The 22,869-nt window shown below is 40.6% G+C and overlaps 1 protein-coding gene across 2 annotated transcripts in view; it reads right to left on the reverse strand.

Moving 5' to 3' along the window:
- Positions 1–2,000: 2,000 nt before the first annotated feature.
- The window catches only part of ift122 (intraflagellar transport 122 homolog (Chlamydomonas)), a 95,215-nt gene continuing 74,346 nt past the window's right edge, over positions 2,001–22,869 (reverse strand). The window contains exons 25-29 of one of the 2 annotated variants that reach the window (XM_048606237.1): positions 21,343–21,454; positions 13,085–13,213; positions 11,366–11,442; positions 6,495–6,659; positions 2,001–5,586 (exon numbers count right to left, since the gene is read on the reverse strand). In XM_048606237.1, coding sequence (XP_048462194.1) covers positions 5,497–5,586; positions 6,495–6,659; positions 11,366–11,442; positions 13,085–13,213; positions 21,343–21,454 — 573 coding nt within the window. In that variant the 3' untranslated portion in view covers positions 2,001–5,496. Of the gene's footprint in view, positions 5,587–6,494; positions 6,660–11,365; positions 11,443–13,084; positions 13,214–17,956; positions 20,126–21,342; positions 21,455–22,869 lie in introns of those variants that run through there. The other variant, XM_048606238.1, reaches the window with a different exon arrangement.

Below are 22,869 nucleotides of genomic sequence, written 5' to 3' on the forward strand. Positions count from 1 at the left end.
GAGATGTGGAGGAAGTTTTCCTCTCAAAGGCTAGTAAATCTCTGGATTTCTTTACTGTAGAGAACTGTTAGAGGTTGAGTCATTCCTGGATGTTGCCATAATCTTCTAAGCCTGCATTCCATGGACTTGAGAAATTGGAGATGAAAGCCAATATTGTTGGATAACCAGAGTTAGACAGAATCATGGTTTGTCGGGAACTAGGGCATCAAAAGTACATATGAAGCTACAGTTGAGCAGATCAGTAAATGGTGGGACTGTTGTGATGAAAGTAGGGCCAAGTGCTGGACAGTTGAGACTTTAAGTGATTTGAAGGACTCCCCACCAGATCCCCCCCACCCCCCACCACCCCAGGGACAGATACAAGAGGTAGAGTTAGGACCAATGCTGGGAAGCTCTGTGCACACTGATCGAAGTTTTGATGGATGACTCCTGCTTTCAGGTGTGGCTGCCATGCGTGCACCTCAGAAGTTAGCACAGCAACAAAATAAAATTAAAACAAACATTGGTCGGGACATGGAAGCAGGCAGATGCCATTGGAAACCGAGATAAGGAACTGGTCAGAGATGGCCTCAAAATGATGAAGCTATCACGACCATATAAGAGAATAAGATCAAAAAGAGGTGATATTAATTACCTGATTTATACAAAAATGCTTGATATCATTCATTTTGTGTTGGTGACATGGGCTCTCTGTTTACCTTGAGGTAATAATTAACTTGAAAGTAGTTCTACAGCTATGGCGATTTATGACCGTTTGAGAAAGCTTCTTTGGCAGCCTAATAAGTTGCTGTTTATGACTTAGCAAAGTTGATAATTGTACCTGAGGAATCCTGAGAGAACTTTCTGAACTGGGAGGTCTTTTTATTAAGCTAAAGGGGAACACCCATAGTAGAGAGATAAACTTTTATTTGTTTTACTTTGGTTTAGGCAATTCTGCGAAATCCAAGCATGTGGTCCTGAGAAGGGAAGCATACAATAAACTATCTTAGATCACCTTAGACCATGGAGTCCCGGAAGGAATTGGGATAAAACTCTGAACAGGACCGGAAGCTGAGTTTGTTTAAACTTAGGTGTACAATAGCTCCACGAATAAACTATCAGTGTCTCCAGTCTAGGGATTACAGTCACACTTACTTCAAACTAATTAAGGTGTTAGAGAAGAGGATTCTAGTGGGAGTACTGTATAAGGCTTTTTTTCACACTTGCAAAAGTGTGTTTTGAAATTAATGGGATTAAACTTTTACTGTGTGTTTAGAACTGTTTGCACTTAAGTTTATTCTATTTTCTCTTTTCTTTCCAAAGATACTCAACTCTCTGAAGGTTAAATGAAAAAAAAATCTTGATCTGCCTCCAGTGGGCAATTCCTTAATTTTAAATCTATGACCCCAAGTTCTTAATAAACTGTTTTATTCTTGAAACAAAATCTGCAACATTGATGTTTCTATCTTAGTGAGAGCCCACTTTGTTAAAACGAAAACAAAACAATTATGATCTATCAAGCCAGTCTGGCATCTGACTTGTCCAATAACAACAATCAGGAGGAGATCATAAGGGGGTGGCCATGCTTATGGGCTGGAGAGTTTTGCATAGATGGTAGGATTTATGGAGGACCAGAAGGGCAGACACTCAGTTGAGAGAGAGGGCATAATGCTTTTTTCATTTCGCTGGTTGAATGTTAGGCATTAGACCAGCTGCCACGTCCTAGTGTTGTACAGGTGGACAAGCAGCTTGGGATTTCAAAGACAGAGGGGTCTGTGCCAGTGCTATCAGGTATCCTCAGCATTAAAACCCGTGCTATACAAGCAGTGCCCTCATTGCTTGTCAAGACCTGGCCAATTAATTGCAAACGAGTTCAGTAAATCCATTTCCACAGGTGAACTGATCCAGGACCAGAAATACAACAAGGCTACCTTTAGGTCAGGAAAAGCATGGGCTTTGATTTCGATGAAATTGATCATAAGCATGTTTCCACGGCTGACAAACACACTGAGTTGATACAATTATGAATAAAAATGATTGTATTTGAACTTCCCACACACAGAAATATTTCCAAGGAAACCATATGGTAAAAACATTTTTAGTAATGCACACATGAATTCAAAGACACAAAAAACAGGGAGTAGGCTTTTGGTATCTATTCATAGTGAACTTAAATAGTTCAGTGACATTTTCTAATTTTGTAACAATAAACACAGGAAAAGGGAGTTCATTTCTGGTAACATTCCAACAAACTCCTTCCATCAAAGAATTATATTGCCCCAGTACCTTTCACATGATGCCATTTACGTTCAGAAGTTGAGACTTAAATCAGTTTATTGGGCAATGAAATGAATGCTCTTTGAACTACATACCTCCAGGGAGAGCCAGTGCCATTACACAGTTGCACCTCAGCAGTGTCCCTCTGGTTTGTAGGCCCAGTGCATGCTTGATAGCTTACTGCACCCTGTAACTGTCTTGCTAGCATTCTCACTCTACTTGGCTCACAGCTTGCTATGAGATCACCCAGATAGTTGCTGTTTCACACCCAAAGACAATTTCTTCTCTAGTGCTGTTCTCCTTCCCTCAGATTTTTGGGCACTACTTTTAAACTTTAGACAAAAGATCTAAGAGCCAAACTACAGGCTTTACCTGAACAGTCCTGCTTGGCTGAGTACATTGGAACACATTATGTGTTTTAGGGAACAAACATGGTGAAGTTTTAAGCGACTACACACAGAGCTTTATCACTGTGGAGAATACAAAACATTTCTGGACAATGTATCAAGGTGAAGTCTGCAGATGCTAATTTTCGATTCTAGTTTAAATCAACCAACTCTGGTAAAAGGAAATCACAAGAGCAACAATAAAACTTAAACTTTTAGCGTCACGTATTTACACTTGCACATACTTATGCCAAAAGCAATCTTCTTCAAGTGGGTCCAAGCAAAACCTGACTGTCATCTTATAAAGCAAACGGAGATCATTACTATATTACTGGGCTGACATCCTCTCAACTTCTAGGTCTCCTTGCATACAAGGTCAAAAAAATAATTCTCATAATCCTTCTTAATATTGTGGATGTAATGCTCAACACTTTAGTAAGGGGAAGGGCCAGAGGCAAACACTTAAGTAAACGAGGTCAGGTGGTGTTGCTGTTGAAAAATAATTGCAGTCTGTAACAAAACCACCACTCCATAGATTAGGGATAAAACATTTTAGATGCATTATCGACACTGTCCTCCATCAAACACTCAGGACAGCTGCAGAGTGGGGTTAGATATAGAGCAAAACTTGCTCTACTCTTTTGAAACTGAAACTAAAGAAACACTGCCTCCATTAAACACTCTACAGCACAGGGTTAGATTCTGAGTAAAGGTCCTTCTACACTTTTAAACTTAAAGTAAACCTCCCCGACACTGTCCACATCCCAAACACTCCCAGGATAGGGACAGCATGGGGCTAGGTACAGAGTAAAGTTCTCTCTACAATGTCCCTATCAAACACTCCCACGACAGTCTGGAAAACGACAATCCCTGAATCAAGTTCCTTATACACTATTCAGTCAGTATGTCCTATGCCAAATCTCCCACTGCATCAATCTGGAGACCTTTAATGTTCACCAAAATCCAATCAGAATCGGACTGACCAATTAAAAATAAGATTTCACTTGGTAGTATTCTTAGTGCAAAGTTCAGGTCAGCAGGAAGTATCAGGGTGAGTTCTGTGAGTTTTGTGTTTATGTTGTTTGACCTCTTGCTGTGCTATCCCAGTAGATGATACTCTGTGTGAGAAGTATGCAAACAAAAAATTGACCCATAATTAAACAGTAGAGGTTGCTGTAAACTTGCATTCTCTGGGAAGTACGTTGTGATTGTCCAAAGCTCATTTCATGCACTGAGAAGAGACTGTTACCTCAACAGTCTGAACTGGATCTGACCCAAACCTCAGAAACACTACAGAATATCATCTGCCAGATGGACTCCTGTAATGGTTAGGTACAACTACGATATCATCACAAAGCTGCCCTCAACACAGACTGTAAAACCATCAAGCACTGCCCATAAATGAGAAGATTATGTTAGGGCCTGTTCTTGTGTTGTGCTATTTTATATGTATATTTATGTGAAATGGCAAACCAAACCATTCCAGACATCTTTTAATAAACAAGCTCCAAACATGCCAATTAAATTTACCGAGAATACAAATTCCATCTTCACTCTACACATATTTCTGTCAAGAGGCTTCTCAATTGGTGTAAAGATAGGGTTTTGTTTGTGAGCTCATTTTTTGAAAATAGTTCGGTAATTCTTCTTATATATAGCAGGCAGGTTTTAAATTGGGTGGGTGTGATCGCATTTTGGTTCACATGGAATGTAGTAATTTTACTTTGAGGTAACTGGATTTAAATTGGACCAAGGTAGCATGGAGGTAATCATACAAACCCAAAGCAACTATTTCATAGATTTTGATATAGGCTTGCCTTGGATAAAATGACACAGAAACAGACCATTCATGCTGGTCTTTATGTTCTCCACTCCGGCGTCCTCCCATCCTTCCTCAACCACATCATGGTAAGCAGATATTTCATTCTCTCCCCCATCTTGTCTGGCTTCCCCTCATTCAGAGAGGAAGAAATACTTGCAGCTCTTACAATTTGGTATCATCCCTTGTTTGAAGCACAGCACTTAATCTTTTAGGAGCAGGGAGGAGGAGAAAGGAACAAACTAGACAAACACCACTTGTGCACTGTAGATTACTTCAGCTGATTTTGGCATGTTTTTTAAATTAGCAAACAGAAAGGAAATACATGCTGTGGGAGGTGGGAGACTGCTGTAAATCTATTCTGGTTCTGTAATATACTTCAAATCAGTGGGAGGAATATTGGTCCCAACAGTCAAAGCTCCGTATCAGTGGTGCATATTCATTTAGTTAGCTTGAAAATAGGTACCAATCGCACACTCTGCTGCAGCTAATGTATGCAGTTATAGTTCAACAAGATCTTCCAATATATCTCCTGGAAAACCATATACTCAGGGGAGGCAGCTGGAATTGGGAATGGGAGCAAACTGTTAATACTAAGTCTAATCAACCTATTGCTGGTAGTGAATGAACCAGCACTACTCATACACCATATACCACAGAGGGATTGTATTTAAAGAACTGGTCACATCATAAAGGTGTCACCCATGAGGTTATTTTAGTTAACATACACAGTTCTCACATCACATACAGTCCTCAATCGTTTCATTTTCTGTTCAATCAATAACTGAATGCTAACACTGCATGTTAAGGGAGTGAATCTTTGAGATACTTCTACGTTCAGTATTCTAAATGATAGAGTTGGTCTCTCTGCCTCCACAATACAACCAACCTGGTCTGGAAGGTCAGTGTGAAGCAGATCAAGGTACAACAGATGATGCCATTAACATTAATAGCAGCTGTAAAGTTCTTCAGGTTGAGATTCCTCTATCCCAGGAATGGCATTTTCCTTTCTAGTCTTTCATCACGCTGTGGTGATCAGACACTGGGTTCATCTATTGGCCGGCGACAGTATGGACAGCAGTTGTGCTGGAGAACAAGCAGCTCATAGTCTTCACTGTGAAACATCTGTCGGTGAAGGAAAACTGTGGTAACACAGCACTAGGCAAAGCTGGCTTTGTCAGGCATGAGTCAGGATAAATGCAAGATACATGAGTGGGCAAACATGAAAGTAGCTATCAGGAATATAAAGAAGGGTGTGAGAGACAGAGGGATTCAGGCACCTAATTCCCTGAAAGTACAAGAACTGGTCAATATTTTGGGTTACATAAGTCAAGGCATAAAGTACAAGGGTGAAGAGACAGTTGATGGTGGAGAAAATAAGTTAACGGTTTATTCTAAATGATTATGAAGTAATATACACTTACAGCAGACTAAAGTGAATTCCTAAATGATTTGCTGTGGTCCGGCAGGATCAGATTCATTGAGGTTTGCTTACACTGGACTGGAAACATTGAACATGAGGCCAAGGAGGCTGACAAGACAGAAAATCAGGTCTAGTGCAAATCTTGCATTAGATCAGAACTGTCCTGTTCCTGTCGGGTGGGTGTCATTAAAATCAGGGCTTATGAGGCTCAAGTTTGTAAATTTAGTTGTAGGTGACTTGGGGAACAGCTTGTATTTCTTCGAGCTGATGCAGAAGGATGCAAGGGGTTTTGGATGTGAGGGTTGTAAGCAGGTGTTTTCCTGTAAGTGAGGTATTGGAAACATGGAAGGAGATACAGCAAAAGAGGTGAGAAACTCAATGGACGAGGGTATGAACATAAAAGCTGATGCACAGGCAGGACAGGACGGGGTTGAATTCTTAGGAGAAGTGTCAAGGGAAGCGGAGAATCATTGAACTAACTGAATGAAGAGTCACTCAAGGCAGAGAATAGCAGAGGAGAGAGGGAATCTCTCAAAGAAACTTGTTTAGGAGTTGAGGACGCAGGCAGTAGGGAATAAGATTTTAAAGGAGTGTATAACAACATTCTCACCTGGAAACATGTAGGGCACATTGTAATGGAGACATCGGGTAACAGTGATCGAAAGTAGTGCCACCTTAATGGCTTTGGCCAGCGTTTAATCAGAACATCCCTCCTACTCATTGATTGCAGAACCTCTCTATTCACAACCACAGGAACAAAATCTGAGCCTCCTTGCTGCAAAAAAAGGGAACAAAAGACTAATACATTTGTCATCATTGGACTAGACTGCAGATTAGTTTTGCAAGACTTAGATGTAACGCTTTCCAGGTTTCCAGGCTGTGACTGCCCCAGTCTGCAATCTGTAGAAAAGCCCTATCTACAAGATGCATTGCAGAAATTCACCAAAGGTCCTCAGACAGCACCTGCCAAACCAACGACCACCTCCATCTAGAAGGACAAGGGCAGCAGATACATGGTAACACCACCACCTTCAAGTTCTCCTCCAAGCCACTCATCACCCTGACTTGGAAATATATTGCTGTTCCTTCATTGTCGCAGAGTCAAAATCCTGGAATCGTCTCCCTAATGGCATTGTGGGTCAACCAGAGTAGGTGGACTGCAGCAGTTCAAGAAGGCAGCTCACCACCACCTTCACAAGGACAACTAGGGACAGGCAATTGTTGCTGGCTGGCCAGCAACATCCACATTCCACTAATTAGTAAATTTTAAAAACCAGGCAACAGCGTAAGGAGATATGATGATGCAGGTGTGCAAAGTAATGACCTATTTCAGTAAGGTAGATAAAGAAAATTGTTCCAATAAAATGGTGACACATGGACTCAGTCACAGTTGTAGTGTAATAGGACATAGCTGCAGGGGGTGCAAGGAAGACCAATTTTACAGAGCAGGGCACAATTACTCAGAACCCTCTGCCTAATGGAGGGGGGTAATAGAGACAATGAATGATTTCAAAAGGAAATTGAAATGGGTATTAAAGGGCAATAAACTGAATTACAGCGATAGAGCAGAGCAATGATACTATTGCGCAATGAGACTGATTGGATTGCTCTATAGAAAGTCAAAAATCAACTTGATGGGCCAAATGGCCTCCTTCTGCGCTGTAAAAATGCTACTGACTATTAGGTAAATAGTTTGAAAATGAATAGCAACAATTCCTCACCAATTGGACCTTATTGGATTGGTAACACCATCAAATCCACAGGCAATCATAAATTAAGACTGCAGTTTTATCTTTAAAATTTAAACTAAACTCCAAATTGAAATTTTAATAAAAGTGACAGCACATTTGAGATGTATATTTAACTTGTGGCTGCTAGGTTACAATTTGTCATTTGCCATGATATTGAAGACTGAACTTTGCTTTCCGATACATGGTACTTTATTCTCTGACCATGAAAGCTGCCCCACAGAGCTCTTATAATCCCGTTCTTATTCAATTGCAAACAATTATTTGGAAATATGCCACTGAGAATTCAGTCTGCAATGCATCCTTCACAATAGGTTCATGTCAATAAGCCAGACAGCAAAGCTGCAGAATCTGATCTATTTCCTTTCAGTCTCAGTGGGGAAGCTCCTTCACTTGCAAGATAACACACTGAGGTGGGGAACCTGACAAATGCTGAAATTGCATGCAGTGTCTTCAGAAATGTCACAACGACATGGCAGATCCAGCCAAACTGCCTTCTAAAACAGTGTTGGCTGTCACTTAAGACATATTTTCATGTCAATGTCCCTACTGATGTGTTCTATTATTTTGCTTATTGCTAATGTAAGGCTAATAGGTTTGATCTTTTTGAAAACTTTGAAATATTGGTATCAAAGAGATTTCACTTATAATCACAAACATACATTTTTATTCCATCCTCTAGGTAACACCAAGCTGTTGTCCCAGGACTCAAGAGTATTCGAGCTATCTCGGAGCATATTTGGTAGATAGGGCTGAGGAACTGCCATGATGTAGGTTTGTACCCTCAACATATGCTGTGCTTAAAGATTTTTCAATATTTTTATGAACCCAGCAACAGATACTTGCAAATTTAAATTTTCCACAGAAAAATGCCACCAACAATGACCCTTGAGAAAGGCTGAGAAGTTCATGAAATGAGATGAAATGTGCTCAAAGGAGACTGACACGCCAGGTGAAGCCTGGATGGCATTTTATAAGACATTTCTATCCTGGCACAATTCTCAGGAGATAAAATTCAGTCGAAAAATACTTTACATCATTTTTTTCTATCCGTTTGAAAGAACATTGGTTATACGTCTAATATAAATAGGAAGGATCATTCAGCCTCTACAACCTCTTCCACCAATTAATTTAATTATCTTTATTTCAACTCTATTTATATATTCGTTCCACATCCCTTAATGCTGTCATCCAATTACAATCTGCAAGTTTCAGTTTCAGAAGTTTCAAATCAACTTTGAACATCCAAAGGCTCCTAGGGAACAGTTTCAGATCATGATCTCCCTCAGTGTTAGAATATGAATAAAACGTGTGTAATCTAAGTAACATAAAAATATACTGTAAAAGCTTCTATAGTGAGGTAAAAAAGAAAAAGGTTACCAAAGACAATTCTGTGTCCAATACAGGCAGAGGCAAAAGGAGTTATAGCAGAAAATTTGGAAACAGCAAAGAAGTGCCTATCTTCATGGAGAGAGCATGAGAAATCTCTCCAAAATAGAGACATCCAAGAGTCTAGTGAGAATGAGGAACCAAAAGAAACTGACATCAGTTAAAAAAAAAGTAGGACTAGAGAAATTAATACGACTTAAAGCTGATAAATCCCTTGGACCTGCCGAACAACATGAGACTTGAAGAAGTTGTCTGTAGAGATAGTGGATGGATTAGTTGTCATCTGAAATGGAGATTGCATATTGGAAGTTTGCAAATATAAGCTCACTATTTAAGAAAGGAGGAATCAACAATAAACTCGGGACTACAGACCTGTCAGCCTGACATCCGTAGTAGGGAAAATACTAAAAACTGTTATAAAGGACGTGATTCTCGGATACTTCAAAAATAATGATCTGACTGGGAAGAGACAATACAGCATTCAAAATTAGAGCATGTGGGTAATCTACTGGAAATAAAACAGGCTATGGGAATACAGACTGGTCATTCTCAGGTTGGTGGCCTGTGACTGATGCAGTACTGCAAGAATCTACACTTGGCCTTCAGCTGTTGAATTGTTACAGTGTAGGAGGCTATTTGGCTCATTGTGTCTGCTCTGGAAGGCACAAATCAGGTTTGAATATGAGTTGTGAGGAGGATGCTAAGAGGCTTCAAAGGGATTTAGACTGGCTACATGGACAAGAATAATTCTGATTAAACATAATGTGAACAAGTGAGAGGTTATCCAGTTCGTTGGACAGAATGAAGGTGCACAGTATTGGGAAATGCTGATGTCCAAAGGAACCTGGGTGCCCTTTTTGATAAGTCATTGAAAGTTTGCTTGCTGAACCTGCAAGCTATCAGGAAGGCAAATGGTACACTGGCCTTTATCATTAAAAGATTTGAGTACAGAAGCAAGGAAGTTTTTTTTTCAATTGTATAGAATCTTGGTGAGACTGACCCTGGAGTATGGTGTGCAGTTCAGATTCCTTTGTCTAAGGAAGGAGGAACACTGTTGAGGGAACATAGCAGAGGTTCACCAATCTGATTCCTGGGATGGTGGGACTGTCCTGTGAGGAGAGATTGAAGAGACTACATCTGTGGATTTTAGGAGAATGAAAGGTGCTCTCAGAAAAATCCTCTGAAATCCTCCACCATCAATCTGAACCCCCCGGCACTGGGCACCTTCCTACTAACACTGTTCATTGTACACCGGTACCTGGGCAGAACATGAATGAAAGGAATGTGAGCACTGTTAGGGCTCATAGGATCAGAGCCTGGGGGTGGTGAGGGCTTACTGGGGAGGGGTAGTGTTGGGGTGTGTCTAGGGAACAAGCAGTTTAAGGAGGGGAGTAATCAATTTCACTGATGCCAGCTTTGACACTCTCCCGATTTAAAGGGCTACACTGAACAGGTTTTACAAATGTTGGGTAAAAATTAGTGTAAAACAGTGTAAGTGCAGGATGACTATCCACACAATCTCCCATTTGTGTTGAAGCAAGAGTTCCAGTGTAAATCAGCTCCTCAGCTCAGAGTTCACTGTTATTGTGATGGGAAGATTTGGGTTGTAATTCTATTGCCTCATCCAAATTATTGACATGGTGAGAAGGCCATTGTACAGCTTTCTGAGATCCACCACTTTTCACTTATTTGACAATTAAAGAATATTCCAACATTCTGTTTCCAGCCTTCTAACCATTTCCAAACCATGTGACACAGTTGCTCCAATTTTGTTGTCTTTCATTTCTCCTTTTCTGCAGAACCTTATCTATTGCCTCTTGCAAATCCACACAGGTATCATCTACGGACAATTCCTAACCTATGCCACTGGTCTCTGGAAGTCAGACATAACCTATTGTTAACAGATCTATTTTGGCTTTGAGGCCAAGCCAAGTACCCATTCACCTTCTATTGCACTAATGATGTCATTTCTTTCCTACTACCGACATGAAATTGACAGATCTTCCACACCCATCATAAACAGTGGAGTGAACACTGCAAGTTTCCAATGCAGTCACATAATTCCTGAATCTAAAGAACTTTGGAAGATAATGAACAACACCTCTGCAATTACCTCAACTACATCTTTTAACACCTGCAGCAAATCCACAAAGATCTTGGAGACTTGCCTCATCACTTTCATCATATTTTTTAAAAAGAAAACTTCTAATAAATTCAGTTAGATCCTCTCCTGGATTTATTTTTAGTTTCCCAGTCACCAAAGGTATTTTGACCTCTTCCTCCATTATAAAGTCATATGGAAATTGTTGTATTGTTGTATGTGAATTTAACAACATCAAATTACCTCAAAGCTCAATTTTGCAGTGAATGGGTCCGTCTCAATCTTTGTCACACTGTCATCAAGCTGTAGAGTCTGTGCATCTACAAAGGTGGTAAAGAAATATTTCAAAGTTTATTGGAAAATAAAACAAGTTTATAATCATAAGCGATTTAGTTCAGCAGCTTTCCACAAGCATCCACTCTCTCCACCACAAATGCTCAATAACAGCAGTGTGAAATATCTACAAGACACATCTGCAAGATATCACCAAAGATCCTTAGGCAGCACCTTTCAAACCTATGACTACATCTAGAAGGACAAGGGTAGCAGATACATGGGAACACCACCACATGCAAGTTCCTCTCCAAGCCACTCATCATCCTGACATGGGAATATGTCTCCATTCCTTCACAGTCACTGGGTCTAAATCCTGAAATTCCCTCCCTAATGGCACAGTGGGTCAACCTACAGCACATCGACTGCAGTGGTTTGAGAACCCACCTTCTTAAGGGTAATAAATGCTGTCCATCCGGCGATGTCCCCATCCCATGACTGAATAAATAAACTGAGCACCAATTGCAGCACCTGGATCTGGTTTAACATTTCATCCAAAAGTTGGCCCCTCAACAGTGCAGCATTCACTTAGTATTTAGTGCTGCGCTAAGTCAGTCAACCTGCATTATGTACTTAATTCTCTGGGGTACAGCTTGAACTGGCAATTTTCTGGTCTAGACATGAGAGAGCTCCAACTGAGCTAATGCCTTTCATGGATAGTAGGAACTGCAGATGCTGGAGAATCTGAGATAACAAGGTGTAGAGCTGGATGAAACAGCAGGCCAAGCAGCATCAGAGGAGCAGGAAGGCTGACGTTTCAGGCCTAGACCCTTCTTCAGAAGTGATTTCTGAAGAAGGTTCTAGGCCCGAAACGTCAGCCTTCCTGCTCCTCTGATGCTGCTTGGCCTGTTGTGTTCATCCAGCTCTACATCTTGTTATCTCTAATGCCCTTCATTGCTGCTTATGAGATGGCCTTTAATTACCCACACCCAAAAAGAATTCACTGGACGTGAGGGGCAATAGGTTGGAGTTTACATCTGCAGAAGGATTTCTGTTGCAGTTGTGAGCCTTGCTGCCAATGTAATCTACCTGTTGCAAGGTGAGCTTTGGATAAGCCAGTCCATGTTTCTTGACAACAGCAACAAAGTGGTGAACTTTCCTGGCATCTGCTACTGTGCCTTGAAAATTTCCAATGGCAGAGTGATCACAATATCTTTTAACACAATTAAAAGTGCCAATGAGCCCAATAGCATCAACAGACTGTGTTATAATTAGCGCCACAAACCTAGGTAGCACAGGGAGTTAGATTTGCACCAGCAGTAGGCACAACACACATTGGCAAATGCTAACTTTCCCTAGTAGCAACAGATTTTTAATACACCAAAAGTACAGATATTAAGTCAATAGCATAACTATATTTCTGTTCTTCTTCCACTATATGCTCCCCGATCCTCCTGCTCTGGGCAACACATACCTATCAGCAACTTAATCCCAGCTCTGACTGAAGTAGTTTCAATCAGATGGACAAATGATGCACAGAGCTGACTTTCCCTCCCATTTTTCAGCCTGATCTTGGTATTGTCCCATTGCAGTGTAATCTGGAGCGTGGCCAACATTCTATTATGGTATACGTTAGAGTTTCAATGTGCCACCCTCTTCACTTTGTAAGTAACACTATAAAATGCGTACCTCCAATATTCTTTTCCTGCCAGCCGTCCTTTTTCAGTTCTGTGCTGGGCACTTCTCGATCAATCAGGGCCACTGCTTCTTCATCTGTGATCCCTTCTTCCAAATAGAACTGAACAAGTGGCAGCACCTCTGAAAACCCAGCAAGAGACAGCTCATAAGATGAAAGCCCTGCGGAACTGTGTGTAGCTCATCTGATTCAAATCTTTTTGAGTTCAGATCTAAATGTGAAAATTACTTATGAAACTCAGTTTAAAGAATAATGACTTCCTTGCTCTATCCTTGAAAAATATTTTGTCAAGTCCTTCAAATTCAGTATGTGATTTTTTTTTAAATATTATAGGCCTTTTGAAACAAGTAGTTCAAGGAAAGACTGCATTGTTGTAACTATTCCTACTGACTTTTCCCAACTTTCACCTTCCTTCCATCTAGCAGGGTTTCAGAACCTTATTTAATTATCAATCTTTCTTCCTATTCCTGGATTGTGATTGGATTCTTCATGGTTGAACGAGATCCTGAATTTACGACACCTTGCCTCAGAGCCTTCGGAGAAAAATGAGGAGAATAGAATCTACCATCTACCCAACTCCAATCCTGGTTATGTGTGCGCTTTGGTTTTGGAGAACAAAGGAAAGGCTGGGTGGGGGCTTCCAATGTTTGACTCTCACAAATGTAACAAGCTCACAAAATCTAAGGCAATAAAATGATCAAACATCTTCAGACTACAACCAATAGAACCATACAGAAATGCAGCACAAACAGCCCATGGGCCAATGATATTTGGGTCAGCCTTTGTTAGGTCACACCATTCCAATATTAATTCCACTCTCCCCACTTCTTTTGCTAACCCTCTATCAACTAAACTAATCCCAATGTCCTGTTCATTCTCCTGTTTCAAACGTTTTTATGAGATTCTCTTTCAGAAGAGGCAAGAATCTCTGCCATATGCATTCCAATGGTAGAACACTTCATGTTCTAAAACCGGTTTTGGTGGAAGAAATTCTTCATAACCTCTTTTTGCTCTTTTACTGACAATTATAAATGGGATGTAAAGTCAACATCACAACTCCCTTGAAGTGGAAACGATGTATGACCTTCACAATTTTAGAACAAGCTACTTTATTTTATTATTATTCACGGGATATGAATGTCACTGGCTATTATTATCAAAATTGCCCACAGGACAGCTAAGAGCCAACCACATTGCTGCAGGTCTGGAGTCACATGCAGGGCAGATCAGGTAAGGATGACAGATTTCCTTCCTTAAAGGGCATTAGTGAACCAGCTGGATTTTGTTTTAATAACAATCAACAGTAGCAACGTGGTCACCAGCTTTACATTGAATTCAAATAATACCATTTGCCATGGTGGGAGTTGAATCCATGCCCTCAGAACATTAGCCCAGAGCTCTGGACTATTAGTCCAGTGACATTATCCCTATAACGTGCCTCCCAAAAAAAAAGTGTTCTCACAGCCTTCTCTGCTGCTGTGGGAACAATCCGTCATAACTATACCCGTAACCACAGTTCCTAATCATTTACATCACTAAATACCAAATTAATATTCATTCCTTAATTAGGGGTCCAATACTCTAACTGCCTTTATCCACATTTCTTACAAAATTATCATTGTTTTTACACTTTTGTCTTGTGTGCCCTTATTTGTATAACCTAAATGTAGTCAGCCTTTTTAAATGGCTGTATCTATCTGCTATTTATTTTGAACCCTAGGTCTCTGTACATTAACACCTTTCCAACATCTGTAAATTCAGATATACATTCCTCCCAAAATGCATTGTTTCCATTTGTCCACATTACATTGCATCAGCCACTGTCTACCCAAGCCAGGTTGTGCCACATGAAGTGCACATGCACACACATGTGCACACACACAGCATGATGCATGATAGTATCCTATGTTATCAAGGGATCTTAATAAACCAAATTTCTCATTGCCTGCTACAACTGGCCTCTATATTCCTGGATCAGAGAAAGGAGAAATAAGCCACAACCCACTTTCTCGTTCCTAACCAATGGCCCCATTCATGCGCATATGGACCATGGGCCAGGCCAAGACCTTACATGGTTGTGATGGTTGATCCAAGTCTCAGCATTGTCCCAAATTCATGCATGATGGGTTAAGCAAGTTACCCCTATTGCTGTATAAATGCCATTTAAGAAAGGCAATAATTCTAAATGGCAATGAGATTTGTTTTGTTACACTGCATGTAACATATAAAATCCTGATAGGACTGCACAGGCTTGATGTTCTCAATATTGGGGAAGTTCAGAACAAGGGGTCACAGTCTAAGAATAAGGGGTAAGCCATTCAGGATTGAGATGAGGAGGAATTTCTTCACTCAGAGTTGTGAACCTGCGGAATTCTCTCCCACAGGAAGCTATTGGGGCCAGTTTGTTAAGACATATTCAAGAGGGAGCTGGATGTGACCCTTGTGGCTAAAGGGATCAAGGGGTATGGGCAGCGGGCAGGAATGGGATATTGAGATTGCATGATCAGCCATGATCATATTGAATGGTGGTGCTAGCTCAAAGGGCCAAATGGCCTACTCCTGCATCTATTTTCTCCATATCTACGCTTTTATTTGCCAGCTTGTTTTCTGTTTCTCCTCAAGCATAGTCTCTTCTGGATGGTCCATAGTTATCTAAGGTCATTAAGTTCAACCACAAACTGCAATTGGCTCAAAGAGAGGTACAAATCTCCAACAAGGGAAGGATGGATTGTACATAGAGTTGAAAAAGATCATATAATCTAGGTTACCCCAGAACATAGACGCATTCTGGATCAACACTCGGCAGTAGCCTACATCTATAAGCAAAATGCTGAAATGTATATGACATTTATAATGTAAACTGATTTCTCTCTAGAATATGTGCTTCAAGTGCAGATAATGCTTTACGATGTATGTTTTAAAATGTGTGCCTATAGGCATTCACAAACAAATCCCAGATACACATATGTCAGATTCTTCAAATGGTCAAGTAGATCTGCTAGAAACAATGTTAGATCTTACTATCTTCTTAAAAGATCTGTATCCTGGCAACTAACAGGATTTAACACTTTATAATAAGTCTAAGGTAGATTACATGAAGGACTCCTGACTCAGCAGAACTTTGCAATAACACAAGGATACAAGACTCCTTATCAAATAATGAAAAGACAAATTATAAAACAAGATGATTAAGACTAACACTAAATTACAATTGCGATTTGAGATCGATCCAGTTCTCACTTTTGCTTGAGAGTCGGGAAATACAGACTCAACTATAAATGAATTGGGTGAAAATGAAATTGTTTCACTTTTAAAGTGGTTTACGTAATTATTGTTTGAAAACAAGAGAGGAACTATGTTGCTTAAGATCAATCACAGAAGAATCCATCTGAATAATCACCTCGGACAGGGGTAAAATGGGAATGAAAAACTAAATGTACATTCACACTTGGAAAAGGCTTCACCTCAGCATTTCTTTAGTGAAACTAAAACAGTTTGGCAAAAGGCATTGGAATTAGCCAACATTATGGTCAGTTTCATTATTCTGTTAAATGGTAGACTGGGAAAAACAAAATCACAGTTTAAGCATAAAAGGGAAAACCCAATGTCAATGTAACCTGGATTAAAGTCTTTAATCTATGATGATCCTGTTAACAGTTTATCTTTGGGCGATAGGGGATATTTGGAATAAGATTATGTTTCACTACATTTTTCTGTACAGAAGAAGAAAACAGTCTGGGATGTGTGGCTGCAGCAACAGAATATTTCAATAAACTGGGCTCAATAAACAAAATACTTAAAACTTGCATTTATATGACACCTTTCAAGACCTCAGGATGTGTCAAAGCACTTACAAACAATGCTATTAAGTAACAGCAGCTTTAATACAAAGTGCAGCAACTAAATTGTGCACAGCAGGTTTCCACAAACAGCAAGGAAATAAATTTCAGCCAGGAAACCAGAAGACCTCTGTCATATTTCAAATAGTGCCATGGAATTTTCATGTTCATATGCCAGGTGACTGGAGCCACAGTTTAATGTTTCTGTTTGCAGGTGTTGATAAACCTATTATTACCTCTCAAGAATATTCCCTCAGTACTGCTGTGAAGTATAAGCCTGGATCATGTGCTGTATTTCTGGAGTGGACCATAAATCCAGAAACACTTGACTCAGAGGTTAGTGAGTTACCGATTATTCAAACTGACATTATAGTTGTATGAATAAAATTGAAGAAACCATTGGAGCTGTAAAAAGGTAGTATTAGGATGTGGGTAGAATAAAAATTTACAAACATATGAAAAGTTTGTCTTCCAGGTCAAAATAAATGATATAAAGTGGCTGAGCTGTTCAACGCTGTGAGTAATAGAGTCACAGATCAGGAAGATCTCAGAGTCTGTGGCCAATCTGTTCTGATCTTAAGCAGAATCACAAATGAACTTAGGTCAAATTAGTTAAAGATCATAACAGATTGTTTTAGCAAGTGCCTACTTGTGCAGAGATCCTGAGAGCACAATGGGCTTTGGATGTGAAGCTGGACAACTCATGGTGACCATTCAATTGTGAGCTGACACTAGGGTAAGGTATGGGAGAGTGTATACATCGATTAAGAGCCAATACTTTTGGATGGGGAATGGTGAGGAGAGATAAAAAACGACAGAAAAAGCAAGGGGAAAGAAAACACTAAAGACCACTGGCCATCCCAAGCACTGAAATGCTTAATAGGCAGTGTATTATATTACGTTACAAAGCCTCTTTGGAGCAAGGCAGCTTTTCACAGGGTATTAAATCAGTAAGTGAACATGTATGAAGTCAATAGGAAAGAAAATCCTGAACAAAAGGTCATGTAACCTGAAATATTAACTCCATTTTGTCTGGCTTCACCAACTTTATTAATGATTTACAGATTACCCTGATACTTGTCATTACTACATTCATTTTCCAACTCATTACAAAAATCATCTGCCCAAAATTCCAGCACTCAACAACCTTGGAGCTATTTACTGTAGCAAGGAACTTCACTATTTCAAGATTTACGTGGCATTGATTGATTGTTACTGGTTGATTGATTTATTGTTACGTGTACCAAAATACAGTGAAAAGCTTTGTTTATAAGTGGTACAGGCAGATCACAGCAAGCAAAGCATGTATAGATCAAAAAGACTTAGAGGCAAACAGGTTACATTGTAGGTTACATAATATTTGAGGCCAGAGTCCAATCAACAGTCTGATAACAGCCAGAAAGAAGCTGTTCCTGGACCTGCTCGTGCACGTGTTCAAGCTTCTGTATCTTCTGCCTGATGGAAGACGCGGTAGGAGGTCATTACCTGGGTGCGATGGGTCTTTGATGATGTTGGCCATCTTTCTGCAGCAGCGAGCCATGTAAATAGAGTCCATGGATGGAAGGTTGGCTTCTGTGATGGTCTGGGCTGTGCACACCACCTTCTGTAGTTTCTTGTAGTCCTGGGCAGAGCAGTTGCCATGCCAGGCCGTTATGCACCAGGACAGGATATTTTCAATAGTGCATCTATAAAAATTGGTGAGGGACCTTGTGGACATGCCAAATTTCCTGAGCTGCCTGACGAAGAAGAGGCATTGTTGTGCCTTCTTGATTGTTGCATTTACATGGGAAGTCCAGGACAGGTCATTGGTTATCATCCCTTCAAGGAGCTTGATGTTCTTCACTCTCTCAACCTCAGTTCTGTTGATGTAGATGGACCTGTTATGGCAGTAAGCAAATTGTATGGGATTGAGGCAGGTTGGGAGACTAGAGTTGATGTGGGCCATGACCAGCCTCTTGAAGCACTTCTTGATTATTGAAGTTAGAGCCATTGGGTGGTAGACATTAAGGCACAGTGCTCGTGTTTTGTTGGGTACGGGGATGATGGTGGTCTTCTTGAAGCAGGTGGGGACTTCGGGTTGTAGGATGGGAGAGGTTGAAGATGTCAGTGAATACCTCCACCAGTTGGTCCGCACAGGATCTGAGTGCTCAGCCGGGGACACCACTGTGCGTGTCGCTTTCCTTGAGTTGACTCCCAGGGAGACTGACCTGATTTCTGAAGCAGTGACAGAGGGAACAAGTGTCTCTGGGGCTGTCGGGACAGGCGTCGCCACGCCGATGGTATTCTGCTCAAACCGACCATAGAAAGCATTGAGCATGTCAGGAAAGGATGTGTCTTTGTCTGCTATCTTACACTGTTTCATTCTGTATCCCGTAATGTCGTTTAGGCCTTGCCATAGATGACGGGAGACTGTTTGCTAGGTCTGGGCCTCTAACTTGGTCCGATACTGCCTCTTGGCCTCCCTAATGGCTAGGCGGAGGTCATATCTGGATTTTCTGTATTGGTCTGGGTCACCCGACTTGAACGCTGCACGCCTGGTCTTCAGTAGGGAGTGGATTTCTTGGTTCATCCAAGGTTTACAGTTGTGGAAAACTCGGATTGACTTCTTTGATACACAGTCCCCAACACATTTGGTAATGAAGTCCGTGATGGTGGTGGCGTACTTGTCTAGGTTTTCGCTGAACACTTGAACACAGCATGCTTGATGCACTGCAACTTGTGCAGCAAGTATGCATGGCCAGAAACTACAGTTTTGGTCACCTTGTTTAAGAAAGGATGTATCTTCATTCGAGGCAGCTTGGAGGAGGTTTACGACATTAATACATGGATGATTAGTTTATCTTATGAAGATATGTTGGATAGGCTGGGCTTGTTTCCACTGGAGTTTAGAAGATCAAGTGTGACTTGTTGGAAGTGTGCAAGATCCTGAAAGGGCTTCACAATATGGATATTGAAAAGGTATTTCCTCTTGTGGGTCAATCCATATCTAGGAGATACTGTTTTAAAATTAGAGGTCACCCTTTCAGTCCAGAGATAAGGGATTTTTTTATTCTCACAGAGAGTTGTGCAACTTTAAACTCTCTACCTCTGAAGGTAGTGGTGGTAGAGTCATTTGATAGTTTTTAGAAGAGGTGGATAGATTCTTGGTAGGCAGGAGAATCACAGGTTATTAGGGATAGATGGCAATGTGGAATTCTAAACAGAAAAAGAGATCAGCCATGATATTACTGAATGGAGGAAAAAGCTTGAGGGGCCAAATGGCCCACTTCTGAATAAAAATCGAAAAAATTGCAGATGCTGTAAATCAGAAACAAAAACAAAAGTTGCTGGAAAAGCTCAGCACGTCTGGCAACATCTGTAGAGAGAAATCAGAGTTAACTGAGTTCTGAAGAAGGGTCACTTGACCCGAAACGTTAACTCTGACTTCTCCCCACAGATGCTGCCAGACCTGCTGAGCTTTTCCAGCAATTTCTGCTTTTTTGCCTCCTTCTGATCCTGTTTTGGATGTTCCTGTGAAATATTTAGGGCTCAACATCTTCCAAAGTCCACAGAACTGTACTTAAATGTTTCAGAATTTTTGTTTTGAAGTGTCAGTAGCCTGCCACATATTAAACTATGTTACAGTTGATGTATTGCTTTCTTTTTGGCGGTGTGGATGGAGGGTGGTTAATTCTCAACTTCAGCATGAGAGCAAAATAGAATCAGTTTGTAGAAGAAAGCAGATCAACGAGGGCTGTAGACTTACTTGGCAGAAGTGTTTCTAAAGAGAGGTTCCAGTTAGAATCATCAATAACCACTGCAGCCTCTTTCTGCCATTTTTCATGCTTCCCAACTGCCTGTGTATTCCTTACCTCTTTAACTAGTTTCATACACTATTTCTCAAATATGGCTACTGTACCTTTTCTTTGTGCCTAACAGTGTCACATGCTGATATGTCATCCATTTACAAATGCTTGCAATCCTCAGACCTCCTCCTCTCTATGTGCTCTGCTTCTTTTCAAATGTTGTTCATGTATTCTGCCAATACTGTAGAATTATTACTGCACTTTCCTCCTTTGCCTTTGTTTCAAGGAGGAACACTGTTCCAACAATCTTTGGTGATCAGTAATCAGACAAGCTTCTATCAACATTCAAGGCTGTTTTTCAGTTAGCAGCTCTGTGGGGCTGTATTATCTTCCTTGAAGCTATTGGTCAGTTTTGCTACCATTTCACATTTCTATGTGTGCAAACTCCAGCCATTTCTTCTTTCAGTGAATCTTACCACTTACTGATGAGGCTTACATCTAGGTGAAGCTGTGTTTAATTTTAAACGGTCCACAGTAAAAGAAAAAAATATACAAACTAACTACAACAAGACTTCAGAGTAATAAATGCAAGCAAATTATGCTACCATCAGCAGAGAGTAAACTCACCATAAGAGGAAGCAGAGAATACAAATGGCTGTCGACAGTTAATGCATACATTTCCCTGGTTATTGAGCAGTGGATTATTGGTTGAACACCTGTAGCACATAGGTACAAAGTCCTGTATACAAATATAGTAGATGGTTATACAAAACACATACACACAAAGTGACAAGAGTTAGCAAGGTGAAACAAATGATATAAAAACAAAAGTATCAGTGTTGGACAATGGTCCTTAATGACAACTTGGCCTCTGGGCAATTAGAACTTATTTTGACTTGTCAGGCAGGAGAACACGTCCTGCCTATCCAGCCAACCCACTTTTCCACAAAATTCTTATGGTACAATAACCCTGAAAACTACTTGTTAAAAAAGGTCTGTTTCATCCTTTTCAAAACCCATTCACGTTTCTTATTCCACCTCCCGTGACAGCTTTATCTCAAATCTTAATGACTTGAACTTTACTCAGAGAACATGGTTATAAGATAACAAAGTATATGTTCATAAAAATGAGATCACCCTCGATAGTGAAGGAAAAGTTGAAATACAAAGAAGAAAGAAACTTGCGCAGGAACAGGCCCTTCAGCCCTCCAAGCCGGCACCCATGTGCTGCCTGTTACAACTGAAACCCCTTACTCTTCTGGGGACCGTATGCCTCTATTCCCATCCTATTAACCAAAACGCCCTTTAAATATCACTATCGTATCTGCTTCCACTACCTCCCCTGGCAGTGAGTTCCAGGCACCCACCACCCTCTGTGTAAGAAAAACTTGCCTTGTACATCACCTTTAAACCTTGCTCCTCGCACCTTAAACCTGTGCCCCCTTGTAACTGATTCTTCCACTATGGGAAAAAGCTTCTGACTGTCCACGCCCTTCATAATCTTGTAGACCTCTATCAACGTCAACCTCCGTTGTTTGAGTGAGGACAACCCAAGTTTCTACAACCTTTCCTCATAGCTAATGCCCTCCATACCAGGCAACAACCTGGTAAATCTTTTCTGTACCCTCTCCAAAGCCACCACATCCTTCTGGTAGTGTGGTGACCAGAATTGAACACAATGCGGCCTAACTAAGGTTCTATAAAGTTGCAACATTACCCGCCAATTTTTAAACTCAATGCCACAGCCAATGAAGACAAGCATGCCGTATGCCTTGTTGACTACCTTGTCCACCAACGTGGTCAGTTTCAGTGACCTGTGTACCTGTACACCCAGATCCCTCTGCCTATCAGTACTCTTAAGGATTCTGCCATTCACTGTATATTTTCCATCTGGATTAGACCTTCCAAAATGCATTACCTCACATTTTTCTGGATTAAAACTCCATCTGCCATCTCTCTGCACAAATTACTAACTGATCAATATCCTGCTGTATCCTCTGACGGTCCTCATCGCTATCCACAATTCCACCAACCTTTGTGTCATCTGCAAACTTACTAATCAAACCAGTTACATTTTCCTCCAAATCATTTATATATATTACTAATATCAAAGGTCCCCCCAACACTGATCCCTGAGGAATGCCACTAGTCACA

This window comes from Rhincodon typus, chromosome 16, assembly GCF_021869965.1.
Source record: "Rhincodon typus isolate 14 chromosome 16, sRhiTyp1.1, whole genome shotgun sequence".
NCBI lineage: Eukaryota > Metazoa > Chordata > Chondrichthyes > Orectolobiformes > Rhincodontidae > Rhincodon > Rhincodon typus.